This window comes from Meles meles, chromosome 14 (assembly GCF_922984935.1).
Source record: "Meles meles chromosome 14, mMelMel3.1 paternal haplotype, whole genome shotgun sequence".
NCBI classification, from domain to species: Eukaryota; Metazoa; Chordata; class Mammalia; order Carnivora; family Mustelidae; genus Meles; species Meles meles.
This window is the reverse complement of record NC_060079.1, coordinates 77,315,080-77,327,121: the sequence shown is the minus strand read 5'-3', so window position 1 is coordinate 77,327,121 and position 12,042 is coordinate 77,315,080. Positions and strand designations below refer to the sequence as shown.

Genomic DNA, 12,042 nt, shown 5'->3' with positions numbered 1-12,042 from the left:
CTTTCTGGCCGACAACGGCAGCTGCGCAGGAGGGCGTGCACACACTCCTACACTGGGGCCGTAGAGACCGGCACTGTGGAAAGCTGAACACAGGTGTACCCTACGACCCAGCAATTCCACTCCTGGCCTTACACCCAGCAGAGAAGAGCGCACATGTCCGCTAAAAGATACGTGCAAAAACATTCACAGCAGCCATCGCTTGCAGAGTTCAAAACTTGGAACAACCCCAAGTTCCATCAATAGTAAATGGGCATATGGTGCATCTGTGGATTAATATGATACAACAATAAACAGGAACTACTTCTAAACATTATGGATGCACATAAAAATAAGGTTGATCTAAAGAATTCACAAACAGAAGGATTATCTATAACCCCATGTACATAAATGGAAACACGTCACCTTGGGTTGAACTATGTGGAAGTGCCCCTATTTAATCATTTCTGACCTATAAAAACAGCATTATTATTGGGTGGTTCAAACTAATGCAGTCACAGAAATCAGGGCCATAATTAACTCTGGGAGGACTGAGGGTAGATGTGTTCAGGGAGAGGCAAGATGGGGCTTTGACAATGTTTTATCTCTTGGTTATACAAAAGTATCCATGTTGTGAGAATTCAATGCGTATACAATTTGTGATTTGCATACTTTTCTATAGTATGTCATATCGTCAATAAAGCAAAAGCAAAACAAAACAGCCAGGGTTTCTTTTTTTAAGTGAAGAAGTTTTTTAAAAGTCAGGGTGGACAGAAATCTCCCACTACTGTCAGATAAACGGTCAACACCTACCGGCACGGGGCCCTAATGTCTGGGTGACAGGAGAGTCGTCGTAGCTCCAGAAGAAAGGGGAGCGCAGGACCCTGTCTGCTGCCACGCTCAGAGTCCCATGCTCTAGACAACTGCTGTCACGTAAGAATATGGACCCAGTGCTGCCGATTCTTCCTTTCTTATTTTTTCCAACGAAAAATAGGGAAGCTGGATTTTAATGTCATCGCCATCCCCCAAACTACTTGCCACCACCAGCTACCAGTCCGAGGGGCGAAATGCGGGGCTCTGGAGTGCTCACAGTCGGCTGGTGGCGTGTAAAAGGGTGCAGCCACTCTGCTTCTTAAAAGGTTAAATACGTACCTACCACGTCCAGCCAGTTCTCCTAGATACCAGTCCAAATTAAACAAAAACATACTTGCGCTCAGAGACTTGGACCCAAATGTTGGAACAGTGCAAATGTCCACTGACAGGCGAGTGGGTAAATAAACCCTGGTGCAGCCACACAGTGAAATACGACCCAGCAATAAGGGACAAGAAATATATAACCGTAATAGGGATGAATTTCATACCATAACTATTCTACTTATACAAAATTCCAGAAAATGCAGAACCTAGACTGACAGAAAGCAGTTCAGGAGCTACCTGTGGCTGCAGGTGCGGACAGGGCTGGATGAGAAAGGAAGACAAGCAGACTTCTAGGGGTGAAGGGTATGTTCGTTATCTTGACTGCGATAATGGTTTCCTGGGCGTACACATCTATCAGAACTTATCAAATCGTGTGTATATACATGCAGTTTATTGTACGCAATCATAACTCAGTAATACTGGGACAGGGAGTGATAAGAGTTAAAGCCATCCTTGCTTCCCCCCCCAGAAGTAACCACTCTCGGGAAGCTGGTGTGTGTATTCCTTCCATCTATATTCTTTAGCACGCAAACACACGCATCCATGAGTACCGTACAGTATAATTTAGCATGTTTTACAATTTTACACAAATGTTTTATCAATGTACGTTTCACTAAAATTTTGTATTTGAGATTTATAAATATAGGTATATGTAGATTTATTCATTTTGTTTGCTATATAATATTCCACAATGAATACTACACAGTTTTAATTTAGCCTGTTTTTTGGTTAATGGATATTTGGATGGTTCCCAACTTCTTTGAAATGACACTGAATGCCACATGAGGAGCTTTTTACCTGACTTTGTATTTGGAGGTGAACTGCTTAAGAGGTAGTATGTGGAAGTAAAATTCCTTCCAAAGGAATTTTCATAAAATGAATTATACTGATTTTAAAAAAAATTTTTTTATTTCCTTGACAGAGATCACAAATAGAGAGAGCTGGGGGTGGGGGGAAGCAGGCTCCCCGTTGAGCAGAGAGCCCAATTAGGGGCTCAATCCCAGGACTCCGAGATCATGACCTGAGCCGAAGGCAGAGGCTTAACCCACTAAGCCACCTATATTGATTTTTCTTTTTGGTGGCTGGACCATGCTTGTACTCTTGGAATGGATCCTACATGGTTTTGACTTTAAAGAAAACAATACCTTACGAAGGGGATCAAATCCCATTTATTATCTCACACCTAGTTCTTTAGATAGAATTGCTGAGTTAAATTCTTTACAAGGGTACTTTATGGCTATAGTAGCAACACCTTACCATGTCAGTAACTAGTAAATCTGAAACAGAATACCTCCACTGGTCACAATGGAGAGCAGGTTTCCATCATCATATATATTAACAGAGTAATTTAACATCTCAGCTGTGCCAAAGGAACCATATTCTTGGGCCTCTTTGTAGTTCCTTAATACCGTAGATTTACTCAAATCCCCATCTTCATTTGAATCAATGCAGGCTCTGTAAATTGAGAACAGATAGTGAAATTTATCTATTTTCTTTGGCTTTCTAAAAATAACATTGTATGGTTTATCAGGTACTTTCTTACCGCCTTGTTTATCTTGTCACCACAAACACAGTAACTGCCGGGTTTAGAGTCCTCTGTTTCAGAGTCACCAGTAAAGATTAGGAAAGAAGCTTAAAGGACCAACCTTTAAATGAAGGCATGTATAAAGGACTTTAGGAACACGGTCCACCACAAAACTCCAGGCAGAAGACCATCTAGCCGCTTAAGAAATTAGACCAAAGCTTAGCTTCCAGCTTTAGACTAATTCAGGATGATTATGACACACAGCCTAGGCCCTACTCCTTTCTGCTTCTTTTAAAACTGGTTTCATGAACCCAACAGTGTGTGCAGCCTCCTTGAAACTAGATGAACTAGACAGTGTCTCACTCCCACTGTTGTAAAAGCCTCAGGCAAACATTGTTTACAAAAGTACTTTCTACATAGTTTTATGGTTATCCTCCTGTTTATTCTTTCGCCTTGTTATTACTGCTATAATTTTTAAAATATATATTCCAAATACTACGAAGTATCTGATTAAAGCTAAATAAATCTAAAATAAAAATCATAAATGGAATGCACATCACTTAAAGGTCGACATTATGTTTTTAGCTGTTGGGTCTTTGTGCAGATTTGCTAGATAAGAAAAACTTCTTGAACCAGTAGAAGTCCATCCCAATCGCTCCAGTGAGTTAACGGAAGCCCACTAGAATGGAGAGAACAGGTCTTATAAATGCCATCTCATTGACAAACTATGACAGTTGGGACAGAAGGATCTCTGAGACTGTTCATTTGATTATACCCTAATCAATTTGGGGCTAAAATGATTCACGGCATTTCAAAAAAAGACATACAATATAGGAAAATATAGGAGACCGACCACTAATGGGGAAAATGAGACAAACAGAAAACGCGTAGCGTATCAGATGGAACTAGGACTGAGATTAAAGGTTAAGATGTATTCCACCAGATCTCCACATCTGCTAGACAGAGCAGCGCTTCTGTTCCTGAAAGCAATAAATGGGCCAGTATCCATCCTGGCAGTCATCTCTGAGGTCCTTGATTTCTCTCATCCAGCCCATCAGATACTTGAAATTCCTGGCAGTCTCTCCAACATCCTCTTGACGTTCTCCTCGACCCTAAACCCTGTCCCCACCCTCTCTGCTGCTTGAGCTGATCCTTCAACGAAATCTTTCCTGATGCTTCTGAGATGGGCTCAGATGTTCTCACACTTGCTTCCACAGTCTAGAGTCCATGGAATAGCTTCTCTACAGTCTACCTGGTACAAAGAAGGTACAAATATTTGCCAAAGGATGAAACAATGAAGGAATCAACATCATTCTCACAGCAAATACACGGACATATTCCAAGATCAGTTTCCTGTAACCACCATCAATGTAAAATGACTCAACATTCAAGCGCTGTATCAAAACACCAACACAGAATTGAGTGACGCCCTCAGTAACTCCACAGAGGGCAAGTATGCGTATGGTACAAGAGCGTGACCTTCGGAAGGTGGCTGGCTTACTTTAAGGACAAGTGTCAATACCAGAAAGGGAACATGGAAATGAGGTTCACGGGTAGGATTTGAGTACCTATGTGAGGGGGGACAAAACAGGGAGGTTGGGTTATAAATTCCCAGACTCTGTAATACATTTTTTTCGTCCAATTACAGAAAATTGGAAAAAATCCACAGCTTTCATCAAACTCAAAGGCAATCTGAGATAACAAAGCCGAAACCAATGAAAAGAAACCAGTTAATGGCCTCTTCTTCATGTAATCCTCTATAAATATTATCTTCGCAACCAGCGTTTGCTCCATATTGAGTGACAGTGAGTTTGACCCTTACATGTCCTGACAAATACTTAAGAGTAGGTTATGCCAGGTTACGGGCTAAGTGCACTGATATGGGTTTAATGGTGGACAGATAGTCTTTGTAAAAACAAAAGTCAAGGCACTTAACGTCACTTTACCTCCCCTCAGAAATGGCTGGCATTTCTGCAATGACAGTGCCTAGATTTGCCCTAAGTAATTTGGGATCTCCAAGATTCTCCTCAAAATATTCTGGCTCTGAGTTTATCTTTGTGTATGGTGTAAGAGAATGGTCGAGTTGTAGTAAAAAGAAGGGCCATCTGTACCCCAATGTTCATAGCAGCACTGGCCACAGTCGCCAAACTGTGGAAAGAACCAAGATGCCCTTTGACGGCCGAATGGATAAGGAAGATGTGGTCCATATATACAATGGAGTATTATGTCTCCATCAGAAAGGATGAATACCCAACTTTTGTATCAACATGGACAGGACTGGAGGAGATTATGCTGAGTGAAATAAGTCAAGCAGAGAGAGTCAAGTATCATATGGTTTCACTTACTTGTGGAGCATAAGGAATAACACAGAGGACATGGGGAGAGGAGAAGGGAGTTGGGGGAAATGGGAGGGGGAGACGAACCATGAGAGACTGTGGACTCTGAGAAACAAGTTGAGGGTTTTGGAGGGGAGGTGAGTCTGGTGGTGGGTATTAAGAAGGGCACATATTGCATAGAGCACTGGGTGTGATGCATAAACAATGAATTCTGGAACACTGAAAAGAAATTAAAAAAAATAAAAATTAAAAAAAAAAGAAGAAGAAAAAAAATATTCTGGCTCTGAGATGGGGTGGGGGAATCAAAGCCCCACACAATATACAGTATCATGCAAACAAAAGTTAAATTATTTCTAGTAACACCTGACAGTGTAATTCTGCTGCATTTTTCAGGGATTATAACATTTTCTAAATCGTTACCCCAGTAACTTCAGCTTTTATTTCGAGTTTCATTTCCAATGCAAAAATTACAAAAGTTGTCTTAGAAGACTGCTGACAATCTGCTGCAGGGTATCCCTTGCTTGGTCAACAGTCTTAAAGATCTTGAAAACACATACTGCCACCCTGGACATCCTGACCCAAATTCCTTTCCCTGAGGGCAAAGTTGGCAGTGTTTTCAACTCAGGTAGGAAACGTTCTAAGTGAAACCACCTATTGCCTCACTTCCCTATCCCTGCTAATAATAGAGTCCCTCTTTAAGCCCTTGTGGTGTATTTGCCCAGTTATACTCATTTTTGTATCTAGTATCTAGTGTTCTCCTCACATTTAACCTTAACCCTGCGCCCTCTCCGACGCTAAAACTCACCTAAGGCTTATCACTGGGAATGACTCTATCATCTTACACCATGTGGTGGATGTACCAAATTTGCTAAACCATGCATCTGAACACTTTTCACACTTGATCTTAGCCAAAAGGCCGAGAAGCGATTGAACACTTTTTAATATTATAAGAGTATAATCCAAGCTTTCTGCGAAGTTTTTTAAAGAAAAAATAGTTCACGGACATGTGCAGACCTGCATCTATACAAAAAAAATACCCGAATACATGCAAAAAAAATGCATTCATATTTAGTATCATACAGATCAGAATGTTGCTATATGCAAATTATCTTATTAACATTTTCAGTTCTGAATGGAACAGGGATTTCTCATTCAGCTGAAAATGTTATATACCCATTATCAGAGATGGGTCAGCACCCACACCCACGGGAGGAAAGCTCTCCTTTAAGAATGGTGCACTGCAGGGTGCCTGGGTGGCTCAGTGGGTTAAGCCGCTGCCTTCGGCTCAGGTCATGATCTTGGGGTCCTGGGATTGAGTCCCGCATCGGGCTCTCTGCTCGGCAGGGAGCCTGCTTCCCTCTCTCTCTCTCTGCCTGCCTCTCTGTCTACTTGTGATCTCTATCAAATAAATAAAAAAAAAAAAAAAAAAAAAAGGATGGTGCACTTCAATGTAAATGATCTGAGAAAAGTAATCAAGTCATTACATCTTGTTCTGTGTTTGCCACATCTTGGGAAATGATCCTCTGTGTATGAGCAGAGGCTCCAACTACAAAAAAAACTGCTTGTTGATTTCGAGTTTCAGGGAGGAGTCTCTGATTTATCGTGGAAACCCTTTTAAAATATGTATGCCTAAAGACCTGTATTAAGGCCATACTCCCACTTTCACGCAGACAGTAACGCAAGAAGACATTTACTAGCCAAATACAAGAAACATGCCTGCTGTGTACAATGCACTGAGAACGAGCATGACAGGTGTACATGACAGGTAAGCTGGTCCACACCATCGCTATTAGTAGTAACAGTGGCAGCAGCGGGGGGAAGAGCTGACATTTATCAGGTGCATTATGTGTCTAGACACATCAGATTTAATTTTCCCAAGACCCTCAAGGAGGCACTACTATTACTCTAATTAATAAACGAGGAACAGGCTTGGAGGGGTAGGCAGTGTTCAGGGTCACACAGCTAGGATTCCATCCCAGAGACTAAGCTCTTCACAAATGTGTTCTACTGCCCCACTTCAGCTTAGCTACCTGGTCTCTATTTGAGGAATCTTCACTCAACTGTACTCCTTTGTCCTTAAAACATTAATAGCAGATGCTCTGCAGAACTTTCTCTCAGTTGCTTTCCAAACTGCCCCGCCCCAATCAGGAACATTCCTATGTCTACAAATAATCAACCTGCTAATGTTTGGTTAAAGTTACTGTCTGTTAATGCAACAAGCTTCTTTAAAACACTTAAGGGTCAGATTTACTATCTAAGATACCAAGAAGTTCAAAGGGTTTATCCAAAACTACCCAGAAGCCAATTTGGCTCTCAAATATTTCTGATTGGTGATATTAATGTCACTTAAGCTACTCTCTGAACAGTTCTGAGAGCTTAATGTTCTTCAGTGTAGATAAAAGCATTTTTTTTAAGTGAAGATCAATATAATACATGAAGCTTACCTCCAGGTTTCACCATCATGCCACACCAAGCAGTCATACACAGGGCCAGGATCACTATATTTTTTCTCAAAAGAATTTAGCAATTCCACTTGACTTTGAAGTTCCTCCTTGATTAGTTTATTTGCCTAGTCAATTAGAAAATATATTAATATTAGTACATTTTGTGCTCTTGAAAAGTTCTATTAACATATAACCAAAGAAAGATACAGTGTCACCAAAAGTAAAGCCATTTTACCCTAGACAAATGTAAAAAGTTTTCTTTTTATATCTATGCAACTTGTAGTTCAATTTAATGATGCAGATATCAATTAATATATCAAACATTTTAAGAATACTACTACTTTTAGTCAATCTCTCTTTGATTTATTTATTCTACCCACTTTGGGAAAGACACTGTACTATGCGTTGATTTTATATTTGGCCAAGACGTGTTACTCACGTATCTATAATCTATAACTAATTTCCAAAAATAACTCTAAAATTACTACAAAGTAGATTACTTATTGACTTTAAGATTTTTTATGAGAACTGTTTCCATTTAAATCTGTTTAAGAATCTAAGTAAGAGAAACCGTGAATTATCTTCTGCCCTTTAGAATATGCTAATAAGTTAAATACATACTATCTTCATGACCTTGTACAGATAAGCTGCTATTTGACTATTCTGACTCAAAACAATGAGGACTGTATACACTCCAACCTGTTTTTCCCCAACTACATGCTACATCAGACTGCTCTACATTCACCTGAACAGTCCTATTGAATTAAAACTTAATTTCCACGTTCCAAAAGTCTTATTACACTTCATTTTTGTTATTCAACATTCATTCCTCCTTAAAGGAAAAAAGACAATAGAGATTTTTGGTAAACAAAATGAAATAAAAGGGATAATTAAGTCCAGACCCCTCCTGCTATAAAACTGGCTGTATATATAGCACCTGAAATACGACACAACGTGTCTAGTAAGAGGCTGAAGGAGAAAACAGTGATCTAACAGAAAATAATACAGCTCAAGAGGATGAATTACAGTTAAAGAGATGCTGTACACAGATTAAATAAATGCAAGTTAAGGGGCGCCTGGGTGGCTCAGTGGGTTAAGTCGCTGCCTTCGGCTCAGGTCATGATCTCGGGGTCCTGGGATCGAGTCCCGCGTCGGGCTCTCTGCACTCAAGGGAGCCTGCTTCCCTCTCACTCTCTCTGCCTGCCTCTCTGCCTAATTGTGCTCTCTCTCTGTCAAAATTAATAAATAAAATCTTAAAAAAAATAAAAATAAAAATAAATAAATAAATGCAAGTTAAATGTGTATGTAGATCTATTCAGGCCAGGAGTTCTCAACCCTAACTGTGCATTTAATTAAAGCTCCTGGGAGCTTTTAAAAATGCCAGCCTTCCTGCAAGGCTTTGATTTAATTTCTCTCTAGGGCATAAGCAATGGCGGTTTAAAGTTCTTCATGTGATTCTAATATGCAGCCAGGGTTGAAAACCACCAATACCATTTCACTTTTGATTTTAAAAAGGTATATGCATGCATTAAAAGAAAGATTTAGAAGGATAAACATCAAGTTGTTGGTACCATCCCTGCAGTGAGGGGGGTAGCATTTTGGAGGCTCTCAATTGCTACTTTGTAAGCCCATGTGATCCAAAAATTTCTGCAACAAGCATGAATTATTTTCATAATAGACATTATCTTCATTTTATTTACTGATTTAAAAAAATGTAACAGCTAGGGCACTCGGGTGGCTCATTCAGTTAAGTGTCCGACTCTTGATTTTGGCTCAGGTCATGACTCAGGATTGTGGGATCGCGCCCCATGTCAGGCTCAGCACTCAGTGGGGAGTCTGCCTGAGATCTTGTCCCTCTTCCTCTGCCCCTCCCCCTGCTTGTATTCCTTCATTCTCTCTGTCGCTCAAATATATAAATCGTAAAAAAACAAATGCAGCAGCTACTTAAGGATGTAGAACAATGGGAGCTCACATAGTACTTCTCGCAGAAATAGGAATGGGTACTACCACTTTGTGCCCCACCAAAAACATGCATGAGAATGTTCAAAATGGCATCTTCCATAAGGGCCAAGAACTGAAAACAAGGCAAATGCTGATCTGCAGAATGGACATATCGACCGTGGTGCAATCATACAGCAACAAGAGTGGACAAACTACAACACGCACACACGGATGAATCTCGCCAACACAGGACTGAGATTCCATTCTACAAATTCCAAATAGGCAAAATCTTTCAACAGTGTTAAGTCATGATGCTGGTCGCTTTGGGAGGCAGAGAGCAATGATTGGGAAGGGGTATGGGAGGGAGTGTTCACTTTGTGCTAACTCATGACTACACACACTCAGCATTTATGCACTTTCACATACATGTATGTTCACTGAGAAGTTCTGAAAACTATGTAAGTTGATTTCAGAATAAAAGAAAAATTAGTAAAATTAAACAATTTAAAACTTGGGAAAAAAAACATAGTCTGTTAACTCTCTAAGAACTCTATGATAATACAGTTCTGTGGCAATGTTTCAATAAAAGCGACTAGCACCAACTTGAGAAGGGCAATTGTTGGCAACATCAAATTCTTCTTGTTTTCTACAGGCTTCTGCAAGGGCCACCCTGTGAACAGGATCCCAGATTTTTTCCTTCCGTTCTTTCTGCAAAGACAGAAAAATTACCTTACAATGAGGACGACAAACATCCTGGTAAACCCGGACAGTCTTGTATATACAGACCTAGCTGTTACCAGTTGTGACGCCACATAATTTTCACACAGGAGCTAAAGAATCACTTATAATCAAGTAGATAAAGCAATGGATCAATAATTAACAACTAGTTAACTCGGTGCACCTGAGTTTTAAGAGAACACATGTATCAAGGCACATCCAAATGTATTTTGATATATATGCCCCAATTTTAGCCTATCCAAGAATAAAAATAATAGTGTGTTGCATAACAAATTGAATTCCCAGTCACTTACAATAAAAGCAAATACTGTGCTGTGGGCCCTTATGCAACTGAGAACAGCCTTAAGCCACATGCAAGCAGACGGCGGGGTTAAGACTAGCTGTGAGGAGGGACATGCAGTCTTCCTTAACTTCCTCCCTTTTGGGCTTATTTCTTCCCTGTCCTCTTTCATTTGACAGAGTTCTGTTACTGAAATTGGTTTTACCTTCATCTCTATCTTTAACCCATAGTGCCACCAAGTGGAGATCTGCTAGATACAAAAAAAAAATCCTTTCCAATAAAACAACTCCACCGAACTAAGGAGGGGGCAGACATTAACATACTCTATTTGCATGTTCATTTGCACTTTATCATACAGTGGATGAAATTTAAGATGGTGCATAAAAATACTATGCTATGTGTACATCAGCCTGAAATTTTAAAAGTAAAATAGCATCCAATAAGTTAAATGTATTTTCTGTCACTTCATTTTTTTTGCAGAATGATTAGAATCTGATGAAAAAATAAAGGTTCTATATGTGGGGTGCTGAGGACCTCTTACGGTGCAGACCCCTGGAGAAGCAAGTAACAGTGTTATGATTAGAGGGAAGCACCCACAGGTCTTACCCTTTGGGCTCATTTTCAAGGATCACATTATCTTTTACAGTTGAAACTCTGAACCTGTGTCAGCTACTAGCGGGAGAGCAATCCTCCAAATTGGTACCGGCAAATGTGGGAGCCACCACGTGTTGCTGTCTAGATTTCAATTTTAAAATATTACATAAAATTAAAATTCCACACGAGTCACCTTGCAAGTTCTCAACAGTACTGGTCACCGGTGACTACCATAACGGGCAGACAGAGAACATGTCCATCATCCCCGAGAGGTCCATTCAGCAACGCTGCTTTAAAGCAGGCTCCTTCTTCCTCGATTTGCGACTTATTTCTCTAATAACAGCCGTGTGTCTGCTATACTTCAGCTGCTTCAGGTCTGAGTAATCCCTTCCTTAGTACTAAATGACGACTAGCCAGGATCAAGAAATCTAGTTAAACAGTATGAAAAATGGGACAAATCATCACAGAAGCTATAAAACTGGGAACAATTAAGTTAGCCAGGACTTTACATCAGCTTTAAATAGTCTTTAGCCTTTTGGAAGTTAAAAAAAAAAAAGGTCCCTTAAAAATCCAATGAAAGCTATATTCCAACTCCCAGAAAAACACACTTATACAAAAACTTGATCATTTCAATGGATCCACAGATTCTCTAAACTTATCCATGTACACAAGATTAAGAACTGTCACTTTAAATGGCTAACATTCCACTGAACAGAGCCCTGAAGCAGTCATTGTCTGAAAGTCTCCCAGCCTCCACAATAATTAAGAGTTCATGGGATCTTATGAAAAATTTTTCTCTTTGGTCAGGAACACATTTGTGGAAGAAGTCATTGATTCTAGATTGTACATTACCTGTATCCTTTCCTTGAGTGCCTTTGGATAGAAGTCATAGCCATTTTTAATGCCAATATGATATTTGCCTGAGGGATTTGTCCAGCTCACAGGAACCTATACAAAAAAAGTAAATTGTCAATTCACTAAATACTTTCCAATTCCAATGATTTACTACTA

At 39.9% G+C, this 12,042-nt stretch overlaps 1 protein-coding gene across 3 annotated transcripts in view; it reads right to left on the bottom strand.

Moving 5' to 3' along the window:
* The window catches only part of TPP2 (tripeptidyl peptidase 2), a 69,364-nt gene that overhangs the window by 43,067 nt on the left and 14,255 nt on the right, over nt 1-12,042 (bottom strand). For all 3 annotated transcript variants that reach the window (XR_006814878.1, XM_045978005.1, XM_045978006.1), the window contains exons 3-6: nt 11,884-11,979; nt 10,023-10,127; nt 7,479-7,603; nt 2,465-2,628 (exon numbers count right to left, since the gene is read on the bottom strand). Coding sequence is in view for 2 of the 3 variants with exons in the window: in XM_045978005.1 (XP_045833961.1) it covers nt 2,465-2,628; nt 7,479-7,603; nt 10,023-10,127; nt 11,884-11,979 (490 nt within the window). In the remaining variant the exon portion in view is untranslated. The remainder of the gene's footprint in view (nt 1-2,464; nt 2,629-7,478; nt 7,604-10,022; nt 10,128-11,883; nt 11,980-12,042) is intronic.